This window comes from Sturnira hondurensis, unplaced genomic scaffold (genome assembly GCF_014824575.4).
Source record: "Sturnira hondurensis isolate 20B ecotype Veracruz unplaced genomic scaffold, ASM1482457v3 Scaffold0017394, whole genome shotgun sequence".
Taxonomy (NCBI): Eukaryota; Metazoa; Chordata; class Mammalia; order Chiroptera; family Phyllostomidae; genus Sturnira; species Sturnira hondurensis.
Window position 1 is genome coordinate 9,116,537 of NW_028090025.1, and position 19,884 is coordinate 9,136,420.

Genomic DNA, 19,884 nt, shown 5'->3' on the forward strand with positions numbered 1-19,884 from the left:
TTGAAATCCTACCTCCAATGTGCTCCTTTGTGGAGTCACCAGGTCATTAGACACCTAGCAGCGGCATGCACCAAGCGCCAAGCTAGGAAGTAATCGAACACCGAGGGTGTTAGACTCACTAGTCAACTTCAAGCTGCTTTGCTTTATTCTTAGATCATAGAAATGGCAGCTGAGTAAATACTGTAAAATCAAGATACCTGATTCCAATCCCACAGAGGCCAAAGTAATTTCTCTTCCAAGATCATTTTTAGAAGCTTGTTAACTGCTTTCCCAGTATCCCTACCTCCCCAGGAAGTGAAGCAACTTTCTTCAGTTGCTTAGGAATCAAATACCTCGATGTAATTGGCAAATGTGTGTTGAATCATGACTGTATGTCACGCTCAGTGTGAACAGCCCACGTGGTCTTTGAGAGGCAGATCCATTTACCAGACAGAGTTAGTAGCTGTCAGCCACAGGATGATTTGGTAGTGACCCTGAACTTAAAATATATATTATAAATACCAGTTGTAATATAAATATTACAAAAGCATATATATGTGGGATATATATGTGATAATTTTAGTTTGCAGAGCAGCCAAATGGGCAAATAGTAAGTACTGGATTTACCCATTGTCAGCTTCATTCAAGCTGAACATCTGGATGACGCTGTAAAAAGTCAATATAGTATATTTGGCCTCAAGAGATGAATATCTGGATAATTTACAGGCTTAATTTTCCATCATTTTTCAGTCTTCTCTGGACTCCCTGTTTTCAAGCCTAGCCTTTCAATGGACCATGTTTCACTGGAAGTCATTTTCTTCTCTAAAGGATAATTTTCTTAACTCTTATAAGCTTAGTAGCTTTCTTTGTGCTTGAAAACTGTGGTTAATTAAGAACCTGAATTCTCATGGCTTTCTCTTCAGGATGGCATGTGGGTAATGTAGGGGCCGGGGAAGCACTTCAGTGGAAAACTGCATGGTCTAGAGGTCACCTCTCTGGGTTGCCCAACCCTGGTCTTTCCTTGTTCTTTATGGTGTTTCACAGCTCCATAAGTAGTAGGGAACTGATAACAACACGAAAATAATTCTTTAACTCATGCAAATCCTCTCCTCTCTAGCAGAGATCCAATTGACTTCCCTCTCCTTCGTGGAAAACTCAGTTTTACTTTCATTTGCCCCTTCTTTCAATACTCCTGATCTATAACTCAGTCTGTTTAGATTCTTTTGAATCAGTTATCACACCTACCTGGTTCCTGCATTGATTTAATAGAATGAAATCTTTGACACGCTTTCATTGTTATATCTCTGTGAGTCACAATTTTACCTTTTTTTCTGAAAAGTATCTTTTAATAGCAACATAGGAAGATACATTCTTTTCCCATATTCCCTTAAATATGGCTTTGTCTCCTGCTCCCTGCCCCATTAGAACTATGGGTGAATTTCTACTGCAGCCCACATATTGTCAAGTAGTACTAGGCTGTTTCTTTGAAAATGCATTAGGTAATGGATGATTATTTTTTCTAAATACAGTGTATTGTGTTTCCTTTCTTTGGAAAAGGAGCTAAATTAACAGAGCAGCTGGTCTACCAAATATGGGTTATGTGCCTCTCCATCCACGACAAATTTTTGAATAATGGTTGCTAATAATAATAGCAATAAGTATCTTTTGTATTTAGAAATGGATGACTGATCTAGGGCAACAGGACCCATTGGGTTGAATTGTTTTCCCAAGAGCAATGACAAATTTGCAGTTGATGATTTAACCATTCATTTTTTCTGAGAGCTTTCAGGTGCTGGCCATTATGGTCTGGAAAAGAAAGCCTTTTATTAGGAAGGGAGCTCTTTTGACTTAGTTGTTTTAGAATATGCAGGGGAAGTGGTGTCAAGTTCTACCGCTACTACCTGCTGGAACACTTGGGAAAATCAAATTCCCTCGGGACAAGGCAGGGGTGCAGAGGTGTGGGGGGGGGGGTTCCTAATTCATCTGAAAGGGAGAGAGAAGAGTGGGCTAATTGTGTTAAAAGCTATTCAAGGGTTTCTAATGTGCAAACTGAGTTGGGAACTGCACAAGACTAGACTATCCCCAGCAATAATTTTTATCCTATGCCCTATGGATGCAATAGAAGCAATCAAACATAAACATACAGATATATATGTACACATCTATACTAAAAAAGTCCATCTAAAAACATTTAAAAAAAACCCAACCAGACAGCCTTTCTCTCTGCCCCACCAAAAAAAGGGCTCATTTCAGTTTGCGAAAATTAAGATATCATCTATTACCTGGTGTGCTCTACTGTCTTGGTCTGTGCTCTACTTTAATTATTGTCTGTGCACTCTTTGGGGTGGTAATGAAGAAGAAGTAACCAGTCCTTGGACACAGAATACGTTTCAGAGAAAATTTAAAGTCAACAGTATCCGAGTCAACATAAATCCCTCTTGTTTTGGTAGCAGAATTAAGGGCTGTTGTTTGAAGGGTGTTCCTATCCATCCACCTGAGGCATCTTCTTTGTTATAAGTGAAAATGACAATTTCTTCTTTACTTCAATTTGCAGTAAGTAGAAATCTTCCCCAGGCAGAAATGCCTTGAAGAAAATCAAATCCATTTTGCATGGGGAGATTTCTTTATGCTTCAGAGAACCCATAATCATGTTTCTCTTGGCTTAATCCTGAGCACATCCAACACAGTTTTTATTGCCAGTGCTGTGTGTGTGTGTGTGTGTGTACAGAAAACTGTAAGAGATCTGGAGAAAAGGAGGACAGAAACCTAGGGGGCAGGATGAAGAGATGAAATAGGAAAATTCTTTGGACCTGCCTACATCATAAAACTAGAGCATCTGTATCAAAATAAGATTAGATTTGATCAGTGGCTCTCAACTGGGGACAATTTTGCCCCTCTAAGGTACATTTGGCAAAATCTGGAGACATTTTTGGTTGTCACAACTGGGCAGGGGAGGAGAGCTGTGGTGGTGTTATTGGCATCTAGTAGGTAGGTGCTGCTAAACATCCTATAATGCAAAGCACAGGCCTTCGTAATACAGAATTATTCAGCCCAAAATGTCGGTGTCAACAGCACCAAGGTTAAGACAGACTCCAAATGTCCTTCCAACCCTAAAATGCTGAGATGCTAAAGCATAATTTCCAATCCCAAAGAAGAAGTCTGTTGCTGCAGATTGAATCGTGTCCCCCCCAAATCCAGATGTTGAAGCCTTAATCTTTAATGTCACTCTATTTGGAGGTAGAACCTATAAGGAGGAAATTAAGGTTGAGTTCATCAGAAGGGCACTAATAAATAGGACTAATTCCTAGTAAAAAGCAACATCAGAGCTCTCTCTCTCATGCCCTCGCGCCCTTCTTCTCGCCCTCCCTCCTTCCCCTCCCTTTTCCTCCCTCTCCCTCTTTCTTCACGTTCTCACACAAGAGGTCATGTACACAATGAGAAGGCAGCCTCCTACAAGCCAAGAGAGGAGGCCCAGAATAAAACCTCCTTCACCAGTATCCTCATCCTGCACCGCCAGCCTCTGAAACTGTGAGAAATAAATTTCTGTTGTTGTAGTCACCCAGCCTATGGTATTATGATGTGGCTGACTAAGCAGACTAGAATAGCTATTTACAGTAATCACCATTGCTAACATATTTTTATTTGTTTACTATATGCTAGACACTGTGCAAAAATGTACATATACCTTATCACACTTACTCTACAACATGCCCCTGTGAGGTGGGAATTACTATTATTATCCATACAGAAGAGTAAATGAAGGCCCAGAGACATCACGTAACTAGCCTAAAATCAACCAATTAGTTAGTGGGAGAGGTGAACTTTGAACCCAAGCAGCCTAACCACTAGTTAAGAATTTATGTATTTTATTACCACAAGATACCATCTTCCAAAACTGTTTATCTACTTGAAATTAAACTTCAAGGAAATAGAGAATAGAGAAAAGGACTGGGGCTGGGTAAAACTGCCAGAGAATGTGGGAGTCAAAGATCTACGTATCTTCCTCAAAAAGTCAAACATCAAATTACCACATGGCCCAGAAATTCCACTCTTAGGTATATTCCCAAAAGAATTAAAAATGGGCACTACTTCAAATTAAAGAGCTTCTGTAAGGATAAAGAAAACATTAGCAAAATGAAAAGGAAACCAAACATATGGGAAATTATTTTTGCCAATGATATCGTGGACAGGAGCTTGATCTCCAAAATATATAAAGAACTCACACAAATCCACACCAGGATGACAGACAACCCAATTAAAAATTGGGCAAAGGACCTGAACAGACACTTCTCCAAGGAGGACATACAGATGGCCCACAGACATACGAAAGGATGCCCAACAACACTAGTCATCAGAGAGATGCAAATTAAAAGCTGTATCTCATTGTGAAGTGGTATCTCATCAGTACCTTTCATAAACAAATGATAGACCATCATAAACAAACAACAAGTGCTAGTCAGGATGTGGAGAAAAGGGAACCCTAATACACTGTTGGTGGGAATGCAGACTGGCGCAGCCACTATGGAAAACAGGTAGTAATTTCCTCAGTAAACTAAAAATGGAACTGCCTTTTGACCCAGCAATTCCACTGCTGGGATTAAACCCTAAGTATCCTGAAACACCAATTCAAAAGAACCTATGCACCCCAATGTTAATAGCACCATTATTTACAATAGCCAAGTGCTGGAAACAGCCTGAATGCCCATCAGTAAATGAGTAGATAAAACACCTGAGGTACATTTACACAATGGAATACTACACAGAAGAAAGAAAAAAAGAGCTCCTACCCTTCATGACAGCATGGAGGGAACTGGAGAGCATTATGCTGAGTGAAATAAGCCAGGTGGTGAAAGACAAATACCATATGATCTCACGTATAAGTGGAACCTAATCAACAAAACAAACAAGTGAGAAAAATAGAAGCAGAGACATGGAAATAAAGAACAAACTGACAATGACTAGAAGAGAGGGGGAAGGGAAATAATGGGGGAGGGGAAGGGTCAAATCAAGAAACATGTATAAAGGACCCATAGACAGGGACAATGGGGTGGGGGAGGATTGAAGTACGGGGTTGGGGCAGCATAGGGAAGAGCAATGCGGGAAAAGTGGAGACAACTGTAATTGAACAACCATAAAACTTTTTTTTAAAAAATGGGCACTCAAACAAATATGCACTCACCAATGTTTATAGCAGCACTACTCAGAATAGCCAAAAGGTAGAAACAACCTAAATGTCCATTAACTGATGAATGGACAAAACAAAATGTGGCCTACTCATTAATGGACTATTATTGAGCCATTAAAAGAAATGAAGTACCAATATTGGCTTCGACATAGTTGAACCTGAAAAACATTAAGCTAAGTGAAAGTAGCCAGACACAAAAGATCACATGTGATTTCATTTATATGAGTATGCACAGCTGATGATTTCAGACAAAAAGCAGTAGCTGCCAGAGTCTGGGGAAGGGTGCATGGGGAGGGGCTGCTCAACCAGAACGCAGTTTCCTTTGGGGGTGAAGAAATGCCTTGGAGCTAGATAGAGGAGATGATAGCACACTGTGAAGGCACTATATGCCACTGAATTGCACACTTTAAAAGGGTTAAGGGTTAATTTCATGGTCTTGAATTTTACCTCAATAAAAATATCTCTATCTCAATAGAGAAGAAAAACATGAAGCTAACCTAGTCCTGGCTTTGGATAAGCATTTGAGAAATAAAACCCTGCTATGAGGCAGAAGGATCCCTAGGCAAGCAAACTCCTTAGCTCCTGGAACCCTGCTGGGCTGCTATTCTGGATGCTGGATGCCAATTGCCCTGATTGTAACCACCAAGATGTGCCCTGGGGACGCCTTCCCTATGTCCATTTGAACGGGATCAAGGTGAATGGATCCAGCCTGCAGTAATGGGAAGCAGGTCTCCAGCATTAACACTGCATTGCAAACATGGTGTGGGTGAAATCATCTCACCTGGCCTGCTGGGTGTCGAAGAACCAAATGGAGCCAAAGTGCAAATAATTTAAGCACTTTGGTTCCTTATCAAAATCATAGCCACTGTAAGAGCCACCTGTTAAAAACATTTCATCCCTGGCGCAGGGACTAGGCAACTCTCCATCTTTCAATTCTCTTAATTCCTTCCTGGACTGAGAAGGGTGCTACAGACAAAAATGTTTATGTTCCCTGTCCTCAAATTCATACATTAAAATCTTGCCTTGGCTGGTATGGCTCAGTGGTTGAGCATTGGTCTGTGAACCAAAGGGTCGCTGGTTTGATTCCCTAGCAGGGCACATGCCTGGGTTGTGGGCCAGGTCCCCGGTAGGGGGCACACGAAAGGCAACCACACATTGATGTTTCTCTCCCTTCCCCTTTCATTTTTTAAAAATATTTTATTTATTTATCTTTAGAGGGGAAGGGAAGGAGAGAGGAAGAGAAACATCAATGTATGGTTGCTTCTCGTGCATCCCCTGCTGGGAACTGGCCCCTGCTGGGAACTGGCCTGCAACCCAGGCATGTGCCCTGACTGGGAATTGAACCTCCCTTCCCCTTTCTAAAAAATAAATAAAATAAAACAAAATCTAATGCTCAGTGTGATGGTATGAGTAGGTTGGGGCCCTCAGGAGGTGATATCCACCCATGCAGGTGGAACCCTCAGAAATGAAATTAATGCCCTTATTAAAGACCTCAGAGAGCTCCCTCACCTCTCCGGCCATGAACAGTTACAAGACAGTCCATGAACCACGAAGCCTTCACCAGACACTGAATCTGCTGGTACCTTAATCTTGGATTCCTAGCTTCCAAACTGTGAGAAATAAATTCCTGTTGTTTATAAGCCACCCCATCTATGGTCTTCTGTTATAATAGCCCAAACAGACTATGACAAAGGGGTATAACCACAGGAAGAAAAACATGAGTTAAGGAAAAATGGGTTTGTTCCTTCCTCCGCTCATTATTCCCAGCTTCTCAAATTTCTCCCTGAGACCAGGATTACTAGTTGAGAGGGAACTGTTTCATTCTTCAGCCCTGGGGACTTCCAGGGGAGAGCTGGCAGGGGGGACCTACAATGAGAGAAGCTCTAGATGAGAATGGCCAGCACTGTGACAAACCAGATCTTTTAAAATAGGGCCACACAAACTATTTGAGATGTCTTTCCCTTTTGAAGATAGGGGATATGATTGGAATGTCATATAGTTGGAAGTTTACAAATAACTGTAGAGGGAAAGGAATGGACTTTCTAACCAGACAGTCTTATATTTAAATTCCTTCTCTATTGATTAACAGGGCAAGATTTTCAACTTGCTGCTTCTGGATTTACACACACACACACACACACACACACACACACACACACACTGATCCATCTATATTATATGTATTAGAGACAAACTGACAGAGAATTTTGTTTGACAAAAATGAGATCCTATTACATACATTTTCCTGGATCTCATTTCCCGTCAGTAATACCTCTAAGACAACTGTTATTAATCTAATTTATTCCTTTTTAATGGCATCATCACATTTCATAGTAGATGAACAATAATTTATTTACCCATTTCACTGATAATCCTTCACTTTTTGTCCATTTTTTTATTTTTATTTTGCGTATGTCTTTGTATGCTGCTGTTTTAATTTCCATTGGATAGAGTCCCAGGAGTCAGACTGTTGAGTCAAAGTATATGAGTATTTTAAATTTTAATAGATATTACGTAATTGCTTTCCCAAAGGCTGGAAGACTCAAACAGTCCCACCAGCAGCATTTAAGATGACTCTATTCTCTGCATGAAATTAAAAGACCTTTTAATAGTCCAGTACATTTTATGTGACCATGCTGTTTTTGTTTCTGTTATTCCAGAAAGGAGTGATTGACTGTGAATGGTGTGCCCCAGCTCTGCTGCCATCCAGGAATCAAAACACATTGCACAGGGAAAGCACCTAGCCCAGCCTGCACCCATCACAGCGTTCTCAGTGTGCTGCCAGTTTGCAATAATGGCACCTGTTCCCATTGCTTTGTATCTGATCTGAAATTCTCCAGCCTTTTCCAGGAAGCAGGAAAGCAAGAATGTGAATCGAGCTGCAGCATCAGGAACAAGCCATCTAAACCAGGAAATGAGCAGACGATTGAGACCATGACTCCAAATAACTACATTTACTCTTCAGTTGGATGGCACCGACGGTTTACAAAACATGATTAAATCATTTGCACCTCAGTCTTTGCAGATTAACAGCTGCCACATTCCGCAACTATTGATTGAATGAGAGGCTTGCAAGTGCTGGGAAGTGTGGTAGGCACTGGGCATCCAGCATTTAGCAGTGAATATGTCACACGGGCTCTCTGTGGTCATGGCACTTTCAGGAAGACAGAATCAAATTTTTGCCCTTGGGTTAGCCCATAACATTTGGTTTGACCCCGTTAGGACTCATCTTTTCATGGGCCTGCAAAAACATGCCTGTAACAAAATGAATTAATCTCTGGACAACATTTAGCCAAGAGGGCATTAGGGTCAGCAAACCGACCTGTGTTCTGTTTCTGAAGGACTTAGAGGGACAGCATCCTCTCTCAGTCCTTTGGTTTTGTATCATTGGAAATAGGGACTATTCCCAGTAGAGCTTTCCTCCCCAGCTTTATTTAGGTATAACTGACCAATAAAATTATTAAGATATTTAAAGTATACATTGTGGTAATTAGGTATAGGTATTGTGAAAGTCTCCCCCCATCGAGTTAATGAACACATCCACCACTTCATATATCTACCTTTTTTTTTTGGCGTGTGAGAACATCTAAGTCCTATTCTCAGTAAATTTCAATTACACAATGCAGTGTCATGGACTATAGCCATCACATTTTACATTACAGCCTCAGACCTTATTTATCTTATAACTGATAGTTTGTACCTTTTTATTTTTTAAATCAACTTCTTCCTGTTTTCCTCATCCTCCAGACCCTGGCAACCAACCACTTTTCTATTCTGTTTCTGTGAGTTTGACTTTCTTTCTTTCTTTCTTTCTTTTTTTGCTTCTACATAAAAGTGATAACCATGCAGTGTTTGTCTTTCTCTGTCCAACTTATTTCACTTAGCATAATGCCCTCAAGGGCCATCCATTTTGTTGCAAATAACAAATGCCAGTATTTCCTTCTTTCTCATGGCTGATAATATTCCATCATATCTACCACCCATATCTTTATTCATTCTTTTGTTGGTGGACTGGTAAGTTGTTTCTGTACTTGGCTATTGTGAATAATGCTGCAATGAACATGGGGGTGCAGATACCTCATTTCCTTTGCATGTATACCCAGAAGTGGGATAGCTGGATCATACGGTAATTCTGTTTTTACCAGTAGACCTTAAACCACCTGAAGGCATGGACTAGATACATCTTAATCAAAGTGCTACTGTGCTCCTAAGAGCTTAGCACAATACTTGGCATAAGGGGGCCCTCAGTAAATATGGACTGAATGGATGAGTGAATGGATGGATGGATGGATAAGCAGATGAATGAATGCTTTACTTCTCTGTGAATTTAAAATGAACACAATAATTACTGTCATGCATTCTGGTCATTTTCCAATTTGGATCTTAGGGAACCCAGACATAGTTAGGGAATCCAGCTTATAATGTAGTTGCTGATTGTGTGTTATTCACGTAAATATGCTCCTGGAAGCCCTAGTCTGGTGCATCCTGAACTGTTGTGTCCTTGCTCAGTCCTCGCCAGCTCTAGCCTTACCCCGGAGTGAGTCCTTAACCTGTTTTCCCACTTCAGAGGGGGGTGGGGACTCCTGTTCTTTGCCCTTTCTTGTGAAGGGTAAGTTAGAAAAGTAAGTTAGGAGAAGGATAAACTAGAGAATGCTACACAAATGTGAAGAGTCATCGTTATTCCTTCTCCCAAACCCATGATCCCTGAACCTCTTTGAACCCAAATGAAAGCGAGAGCAGGCAGCACTGATGCTTTTGTACTTAAATTCCTAACACCCCAGGCTTACAACCCTGTTATTTCCCACCCAGCACATTGTCTGAACTTGGAAGACCTTCCTTCTTTGCTACCTATAGTCAGCTGCTAATGTTTTATCCCTTCCACATATATGACTAGCTCTTTCCTCCCAACCCACTGCCACTAATTCAGACCCCAGCCCATGTGAACCCATGATTTCAAGGCCCTCCTGGTTGGTCTTACCCCCTAGGGCCCCTGCCCTTCTACCCAGTCTGCAAACACTGTTGGACAGTCATCCTAAAATGGCATTCTCTGTCTCTTGTCCTGCAATGGCTCCATACAGCCTGTCGTTTCTAATCTCTTCAGTCTAGTGACTCTGCTCAACCAACCATACACTTCATGCTCTCCTCCACGGCAGTGGAGTTCTTGCATGCCTCTGACAACCTATACAAGCATGTGTTGTCACCTCCATTCTTTTCCTGAGGCTGGTCCACCCACTTGAACTTTTCCTTTTCTACAATTGTTTCAATGCTACCAGATAAAGCTTGCTTTATGTCCTTGTCTATCAATATTCTCATCAACACCATTACCACCATTTACTGAGAGTGCCAGGCTCTGTGCAAGGGCTTTCATGCATTGTCTCACTGAATCTTCTTCCTTACCTATGAGGCACGTCTTGTTATTATCTCTATTTTATAAATAAGAAGACTGGAATTCAGAGAGGTCAAGCAATTAGCCCGAAGTAACACAGCTAATACATAGTAAAGCCAGGATTCAAATGCAGGCAGAGCTCCCACTCAGAAAAACTAGACTATTCTGCCAGCTGTTGTCCATGAAGTCTTTCTTGATCACCCAAGGGATGCCTTTTTCTGTGAGGCTACAAGTTTTCTTCAAAACACAAAAGGTCTTCCCACTGCATATCTGTAAATGTCTTCAAGCTCCCATTCTGGTTTCACCCTGAAGGTACTTTGACATTCGTTGTAAGATGTAATCCTCAAGTTTACAAGGGACATGTTTGTAATGGAAAAAGAAGAGAATGGAATTAGTACTAAGACACATGGAAAACTGTCCAAATGGTGATATCTGTCTATATAAATGGTAACCTCAATGAATCCCAGATAATAAGAAAGAATTAAATCACCTAAGAGCTGGGTCCAAGTCCCAGCTCTATCACTTATTAGCAGAGTAGCATTGGCTTCACCTCCTGAGCCTCAGTGTCCTCACCTGTAAAACAGAGCAATAAATGATCCCATTGCACCTCCCATTAAGGAAGGGTGTGTTATAAGGAGGAAATCAGAGGACTGATTTCACAGGCAAACATGAGCACTGAGCAGGCACACAGGAAGTGCCCACGGCATATTATTTCTTTTTTTTAAAATATTTTATTTATTTATCTTTAGAGGGGAAGGGAAGGGGAGAGGGAGAGAAACATCAATGTATGGTTGCCTTTCGTGTGTCCCCTGCTGGGAGTTGGCCTGCAGGGAACTGGCCTGCAACCCAGGCATGTGCCCTGACTGGGAATCGAACCGCGATTGTCTGGTTCGCAGGTCCTCGCTCAATCCACTGAGCTACACCAGCCAGGGCTGGCATATTATTTCTTATAATCAGTCTCTTCTACTTCCAGCAGAATCATTTTTGCTCCTTTAACAGACCTTGTCTATAGACATATTTTCTCTAAAAAAATAACTGTTATTAACAAATGTGACTCTATTCTAGGAATCTGGTCCTTAGATGCCTTTCCTGGACCCTGCAAGAAATAGGAGTTGAGCCATCTTGTACCCAGCCTCCTGCGAACTTACACTGGACTCTGAAATGCACTCACCCCCTGCTCTTGTCTCCCTAGCTCTTTTGGAACCGAGGAAGCATTTCTCATCCACTTGCATTTTCAAGGTCAAATGTACTGTTTCATATCTATCTTCATAGGTGCTATTCCCTCTGCCCGGAACACTATCCCCTCCAATCAGTGAGGAAATATGTTTTATCTTTTCAGTCTACTGCAAAGGTCACTTCAGCTCCCCGCCCCCAGAACCAACCCTCAGTGCTACCACTTGGAGTGAGTGTGAGTCTGTGTTGTTATATGAATTATACCTATACATTAAAGATATCTTTTTTATTCCACTTAAAAAAATAATTCAATAACATTTTTATTGTGGCAAAATACACATAACATAAAATTTGTCATCTTAGCCATTTCTAAGTGTCTAGTTCAATGGTGTGAGGTACGTTTCTATTTTTTAGATGAGGAAACTGAGGTCTGGGGATGTTAAGGGACTGGCTACGAAGCAGCAGGAAGAAGACTGGAACCCAGACAGCTTTGAGGGTGGAGTCTGGGTCTTCTTCATCTCTTTACCTCTGAGGCTAGCACACAGTAGGGCCTCAAGCATGCTGAATAAATGAAGAGTGAAGGAGCAAATGGACTCCAGGGTAAGCATCCTTGGGGGAGCTTTCTGAGCAATGTTCTGGAAGGCAACACTAAAAGAACCTCCGTCTGGCCTCCAAACTGCGGACTCATCCAGGTAATAGATGATTCACAGGAGTGAACCAGACAGACCCCAAGTCCTCTGACAGAGAGCCAAGGGGAAATAAACAGAAAAAAAAAGCTAATGTGTGGACCTGGACTTCAGGATCTTCACCTCCCAACCTGGGGCCAGCAGCTTACCTGAAATGTCCTTCTCTCCTCTCCTCACCTATTAAACCCTGCCTAGCCTTCAGGATCGGTGCTAACACTCTTCCTTGCTGGCACGCTGGAGTCCTCCAGACAGAGCCAGTCTCTTCTTCTTGTTTTCCACTTGTACCTTCACTTAGTGTTCGTTTCATTTTGCTGGTAGTATAAATGATGGTGTTCTCTACATCTGTGTCCCCACACTTCCCCAAATCTGTAAGCTTCTTAAGAGTGGGGACTGTATCGTATTTCATCTCTCATCTCTGAAGCATCTAGCACTGTGCCAGGAACAGACATTGGCCAGGAACAGTTAGAGTCAGAGAGGGCTAGGATCGGGCTCCCACTCTGCTGCTTACTAGCTTCGTGGCCGTCAGTAAGTTTCTTAACCTCCCTAGGCCTCAGTTTCCTCNGCACACAGTAGGGTCTCAAGCATGCTGAATAAATGAAGAGTGAAGGAGCAAATGGACTCCAGGGTAAGCATCCTTGGGGGAGCTTTCTGAGCAATGTTCTGGAAGGCAACACTAAGAGAACCTCCGTCTGGTCTCCAAACTGCGGACTCATCCAGGTAATAGATGATTCACAGTAGTGAACCAGACAGACCCCAAGTCCTCTGACAGAGAGCCAAGGGGAAATAAACAGAAAAAAAAAAGCTAATGTGTGGACCTGGACTTCAGGATCTTCACCTCCCAACCTGGGGCTGGCAGCTTACCTGAAATGTCCTTCTCTCCTCTCCTCACCTATTGAAACCCTGCCTAGCCTTCAGGATCGGTGCTAACACTCTTCCTTGCTGGCACGCTGGAGTCCTCCAGACAGAGCCAGTCTCTTCTTCTTGTTTCCCACTTGTACCTTCACTTAGTGTTCGTTTCATTTTGCTGGTAGTATAAATGATGGTGTTCTCTACATCTGTGTCCCCACACTTCCCCAAATCTGTAAGCTTCTTAAGAGTGGGGACTGTATCGTATTTCATCTCTCATCTCTGAAGCATCTAGCACTGTGCCAGGAACAGACATTGGCCAGGAACAGTTAGAGTCAGAGAGGGCTAGGATCGGGCTCCCACTCTGCTGCTTACTAGCTTCGTGGCCGTCAGTAAGTTTCTTAACCTCCCTAGGCCTCAGTTTCCTCAAATGTAAAAGGAGAGTAAGAACTCCGTTGACCTAATGGACTTGTTATGATAATTTAATAAGCTCCTGCTCATAGCTAAGACTCATTAACTTCTATTATTATTAATAAGTGTTTAATACTTAATCAGAGACCAAGAATAGGCACAGTGAATTTTTCCTTCAATAAAAACATAAGAAGGAAATGCTTGAAGAAATGAAACTTAAAGTTGTGAACAAGCACAGAGAAAAGTAAATAATTGCATTTGTTCCAAGTTCATACTAGATACTGTCATACTCATAATCTTCACATTCCTACTGCTGTAGTTCCTGCAGTAAGTTCACAGTCAGGTGTCTATCCAGGCCCCGCACAGAGACTGCACGCCTCCGAAACCGTAAACCAATGCCTGGCCTCCCAGAAGACAGCCCACACTCCGAGTCACACATTGCACACTCAAGGAAACACCTATGACTTATCCAAAACAGGACTGATTAGCAGGGGACCAGGGACTACAGACACGGATGAGTACAGGGACCACCTCTTGCCCTCTATGGTTATGTGACCTCTTGCCCATGTGACCTTTTAAAAACAAAAAAAGGTCCTATTAGTCTCAAGCTCAACAATTATCAGCAGCTTCTCCTACCATCAGAATAAACTATACTTTTTTTAAACCACAACCTACAAGGCCCTACCTACTATGGCTCTTCTCTGACTCCCCTCCACTCTCTCCCCTGACTCTCTGAGTTCTAGCCACCCTGGCCATCGGTCTCTTCCTCTAACACATCCAAGCCCTTTGTATTTGCTGCCTGGATCCCTGACATTTAGTTGGTAAAATGTCACCTTCTTAGAGAAACATTTCCTGACCACTGGATGGGAAATATTCCTCCCCTATTAATTTCCATGTAACACTTATTAGCTAAACTGCAGTATTTGTTTGCTTATGTATTAGCTGGTGCCCTCACTCCCAGCCCATGCCCTGCTTTTCCCTGAAGAGTAGACGCTCCGGCAGTAGCCCTGTCTGTCTTGCCCCACACAGTGTCTGCAGCCCCCAGAACACTGCCTGGCACTTAGAAAGCACTGAATGAATAAATAAGGGTTGGGGAGCAGATTACAGCTATTTTTTACTTTTTGCTTCTATATTTCAGGTGAATTTGAATTTTCCAAATAAAGTACATGCAGTACTTCAGCGGTAAGAAGAAAGAAAACTGCCAAAACTAAACAAAATTTAAGTAATAAAATTAGCATATTTAATCAAACAGATGAAAGTAACACAAAACCTTTTCCAGTAATCTACACTGTAGATTGCTAGAAATTCATATCCACACTGTTTATTGAACCTGAAACATTAGCTACTTTAATGATCTGCCTGCAAATTAGAACACAGCCCTGGACTTTTAAATAATAGTCACATCTCCTGGTCTCATATTAAGATTGCTGTTTGAGCTTTCCTCTTTATTCCAATCTCCTGCTCACAGCACATGTATTTCTACCTCTCTGCTTTTGCCCATGCTGAGGACTCTCACAGAATTTCCCTTCCATTTCCCCTGTCCAAAATCTTGATCATCCTTTAAGCCACAATCAAATCCATCAAGAAATAACCACAACCAACCGTTTTTTAAAAAGGCTCTGTGCTTTGTCAAAAAGCACCTTGTCTTTGTGTATCCCTCAATTAATTGCAGTTGGTTCGAAGCAATATTTTCATATGTCTAACCACACTGAAAGGTCACTAAACATTTTACAACTGAGTAAAAACAATCATCGCTAGTGGAGAAATGCGGTCCAAAGCAGGTGGGAGCAATTGCTTAGAATCTTTCTCAAACGAGAAAATACCAAGTGGTTTTCAAGGGTTCAAAAACCATTTCCCACACATTTCCATGGGGAATATGATATATAATGATTTTTATACACCTATATATGATCATTACCTGGATTTTACAAAAAAAGGGGATGCAAGGAAAAACTGACTGACAAGCTTGGAATAATTGACTCCAATGTTATTGGGCACCATCCACTTATGTCCCATTATGACAACCATTCAGCATTGATTGAGTGCTTACAGTATGCCAGGTACAGAATAAATTCATTACATACATTATCTCATTTAACCCTCCCAATCTCCCAAAGTGGTTATTGTTATTATCATCATCATCATCATCATCATCATCATCATCCTATTGGAAGAGATTGTTGAGAAGACACAACTGCCTGTTTTGACCCTTGAGCTGGACAGAGGCTCCTCACGCCCTCCTCTGCCCTTGGAGTTGCACTCTGCCCATCATTCCCACAGTGGGAGCTATCGCAAGGATGTAGCCTTGAGAGAGTAAGGCATTGCTGAGACCATCCGGACAATACATGTGACTGAGCCCCATTAAGGCCTCTCTGCAAACTTTAAGATCTTGGTGGGTGGGTATGAAGATCTCCTCCTCTTGTGGTGCCCAAGAAAGCCTTGTGGGTAAGTTGCCTGGCTTATTAACCCTGACACCTATCTATCTGGAGTGGTCGGCTTTGTCTTCAGCCTTTCCTTGCCCTTTGTATACTGGGGCCAGGAAGCTCCCAAGGTTTTAAACCAAAACAGTCCCATTTTACAGATGAGGCACAGAGAGGTTCAGCAATTTTCCCAGAGTGACAAAGCAACAAAGTGTTAGAACAAGTTTGGAGCCATTTTTGCCTGACTTCAAAACTCCCATTCTTTACTACTCTGCTATACATTTCTTCTATCTAAAAACTATAATTAACATTCATGGTACCAATGAATACAACCTAAACTAAAAATTTCTAGTTCTAGGATACCTCCCCCTTTCGATTCTTTTTAAGTAACACAAGCTCAGTGTTCAACATAAAATGTTTAAAACTGTGTAGAAGTTAAACAGAGCCTGCCTTTCTTTTCATGGGTCTCTCTTTTTCTCCAGTATTTCATGCGCTGCAGCGTTGACTTGACAATTGTTAATCCATAGAATTGATAGTCCTAATTTTCACACTTCGTTAATAAATAAGTGGAGGCCCCAGATGGTATGGGGTGGACACACAGATCCCCTGGGAATTGAGAGGGAGTTCCAATTTAGCCTATCAAAAAATGCCAAGCTGTGGACAAGAATTTAGAGATCAAAACACGCTAAAGGCAACAACCCCAGATTTAAAAGTCAAAAGTGGGACTCTAGGCCAGTGCTTTAAGAAAATTTCAAGTCTCAATAGGCAAAAAGCAGATTTGGGGATCCACGCAAAACTAGATCAGAAACTGCGGTCTTACATTTGAATAGAACGCAAGAGTCAGAGTCTCCCATGGTTCGGCGTGCAGAGAACAAGAACGCCTTTCTGCCAGGCTTTTAAACAGCTGGCAGCCTAAGACTTAGAAGTACAGAAATTTCGGAAACTCAAATGCTATAGATTGGGTGTTCACTGCAATGTTTCTATGTGTTTGAAAATTTCCCTAATACAATGGTGAGAAAATAAAAGGGGGACTTACAGGGAAGTTACTAGGGAACTGACAAACATTGCAGAATTCCTTGTAAAGGATAAAAGCAAGTTCCTTCTACAGGTGCAGTAATAAAATAATTAAAGCAACCAATATGTATTGAGCATGTATCTTGAGCTCTGCATATATTGTCTTATTAAATATTTACAGTTAAGCTATGAGGTAGGTAACTATTACTATCCCCATTTCAGAGAATGGAGGCAGAGTGAGGTTAGAAATATGCCAGAGTCATCATATAGCCAGTAAGGGACAGAACTAGGATTTAAACCCAGGGCTTATGTGAATAAACCTCTTGTTCTGCACATTCTTTCAAGGCCACTCTGAGCTCCAGAGCCCACCAGGGCGGCCACTTACTTATAAGATGACTAAATGTGTTCTGGAACTCTCTCAAAAGATTTCGAAAGCTTCCTGAAAACATGAAAGTACTAAATAAACCTTCACGTAAAAAACAGAAAGGGGCTTTGGGGTCCAACAAATGGGGGTTCAAATCCTGGCTTTGCCACTTAAGTCCCATCACCTACAGAGCCCTAGTTTTTCTCCTCTGGAGGTTGTGGGGATTGGATGAGATGGTGCATCTGAAGCTCTTACACAGCACCTGGTACATGGCAACCTATCAATAAAAGGCAGCTGTCGTGGGTATTATTTTGAGCGTGTAGAAAGCAGAGACTCTCAGACCTGCTGTCATGCCCAAGTACCAAAGCCAAGGGGTTTTGAAAGGATGAAACAGGAGGAAAGGCCAAGATTTTAAAAGGAGACAAAAAGGGAAAGAAGGAGAGAGGTTGAGAACACTATGGGGTCCAGGCACAAAACTAAGTCAGTTGATTGTGATTTCAACTTGAACCCCTGAGAACCTGAATACAGCTGAGCCACTCTAGGAAGCTTTGCTAAATTTGTAATCACAGGCAGGAAGAAAGCGTGCTTGCAAACACACACGCACACACACACACACACACTCTCTCAATCTTCTCCGAGGTGAAAGAAGAAAAAGAGCAGATTCGCAATAGTTTGGTCCAACGTAGCTCTGAGATTGGTGCTGACGGTGACCCAGGGCCAAAGCAGGGGCTGAGGGTCCCAGCGCGGGAGAGAGGGCCTTTCCCAGCCCAGCAGGAGGCACAGACTAGAGCATGCAATGCAAGAGCAGGGACACTGGGAAGCTTCTCGGGTTTGCACAAAGGTTTGGTGACCCTGGGGTCCCCGAGGTCCCTGCGGCTGCCTCCACACTTTGAGGGCAAGAGTTTCATTAAACTATTGTGTCCTATTCATTAAAAACAAAAACCCTTGGTTTATTTGGATATGCTGTTGATCCCAAAATACCGGAGAGAGTACGAGCGAACACAGTGGGTCGGTTTCAGAACTACCTTCTAGGACTGCACCCAAACCAAAGACTTTGATTCAAAGCAGACAGGAGAGGGTGTGCACGGGTTAACCTTCCCCTAACCCTTTCCTTCCCACCAGCAATCCAAGAGAAGGCGGGGAAGAAACGCTGGGTATTTCAACAGTGCCTTAAACCTCATGCCGGTGGGTAAAGGCACAGCGGAAACCCAGCGGACACTCCCCCCTCTCCAGGGATGTGGGCGCTTTCCAGGACAGTCCAACGGCCTCCGCTCCCTGGCGCATCTTGGGCGGAGAATGGACTCTCCTCTCTCCGCTGCGGGAAAGACCCTACTTTCTAGGACAAGCTGCGCGCTTACGGATCCGGGACTCCTGAGTCTACCCCAAGCTCTCGGCTCTCTGCCCTGCAATTTTCCGAGCCTCCAAGTGCAGCCCAGCCCAGAGGGTCCCCTTTTGTTCCTGGGAGAGCGCGTCGCAGAGCTGCGCATCCCCCCTTCTGCACTGAAAGCCCCGCTGCGGGGGTGCTTTCCCTGGTCGGCTCCCTACGGTCCCCACGTCCCGCGACCATCAGCTACAGCACACGGATCCCCAACTGTACCTCGGAAATACTCACTTCTCCCCAGTCCCTCCGCTTTCCACGCTGTCTCCTCCACCGCTCCATAGCGCCTCAGAGGCTTCTCAGCTTCCAGATGGGTAGATAAAGATTGCTTTAACTCCATCTCTCATCCCCGCGGGCAGGTTGATGGTTCTCCCCTTACTCCATCCCCGCCGCGGACTGTGGGGAGGGAGGCGGCTCCAGCCAGCAGCGTTCTAAGGGGCCGGGCGCTCGTGACGCGGCTCCATCTCTTCCGCTGCTAGGGCCGTGGAGCGCTGACTGGTACCCAGGAAGGGGGAGGGATGCAGGGCGCATGCGCAATGGGGCTTGGGGGGCTGGGTAGAGAGAAAAAGAGATGATAACTCTAAGGGACAACAAAACCAACTAAAATAGAACCAAACCAAAGGAAGTGAGAACAAGGCCCCTGCCCATATTGGAGCCTGTGGCAATGTTTTGCATGGGGCTGGCACTGCGTGTAGCTGGTGATATGTCCACGGGCTGCTAGGTTTTGAGTGGAATTTGTGAGCCCAACTCTATCTGTGGGTGGGCGATGGATCCATCTTTGTGGGGAGTGTAGAGAAGCGTGAATGTGGACCGGAATCCGTGAGTTCTGTGCTTGGCTGTGTGTATGTGTGCGTGTGTGTGTGTGTGTGTGTGTGTGAGAGAGAGAGAGAGAGAGAGAGAGAGAGAATATCTCTGTTGCATCTGCGCGTATAATTTGAATATGAAATGGGACAGTCTGTGTGTGGGTGCCTGTGCCAACTCTGTATGTGTTTGTATGAACTTGAGAGAAACATAAAAATATTTGGAACACGAGTGTAAAACG

General features: G+C 43.0%; 1 protein-coding gene across 1 annotated transcript in view; it reads right to left on the reverse strand.

Annotated features, from left to right (window-relative positions):
- The window catches only part of BMERB1 (bMERB domain containing 1), a 103,334-nt gene extending 83,987 nt beyond the window's left edge, over positions 1–19,347 (reverse strand). Inside the window, exon 1 of the mRNA XM_037067740.1 lies at positions 19,077–19,347. Within this exon, the coding sequence (XP_036923635.1) occupies positions 19,077–19,182 (106 nt within the window). The 5' untranslated portion in view covers positions 19,183–19,347. The remainder of the gene's footprint in view (positions 1–19,076) is intronic.
- Positions 19,348–19,884: the final 537 nt, after the last annotated feature.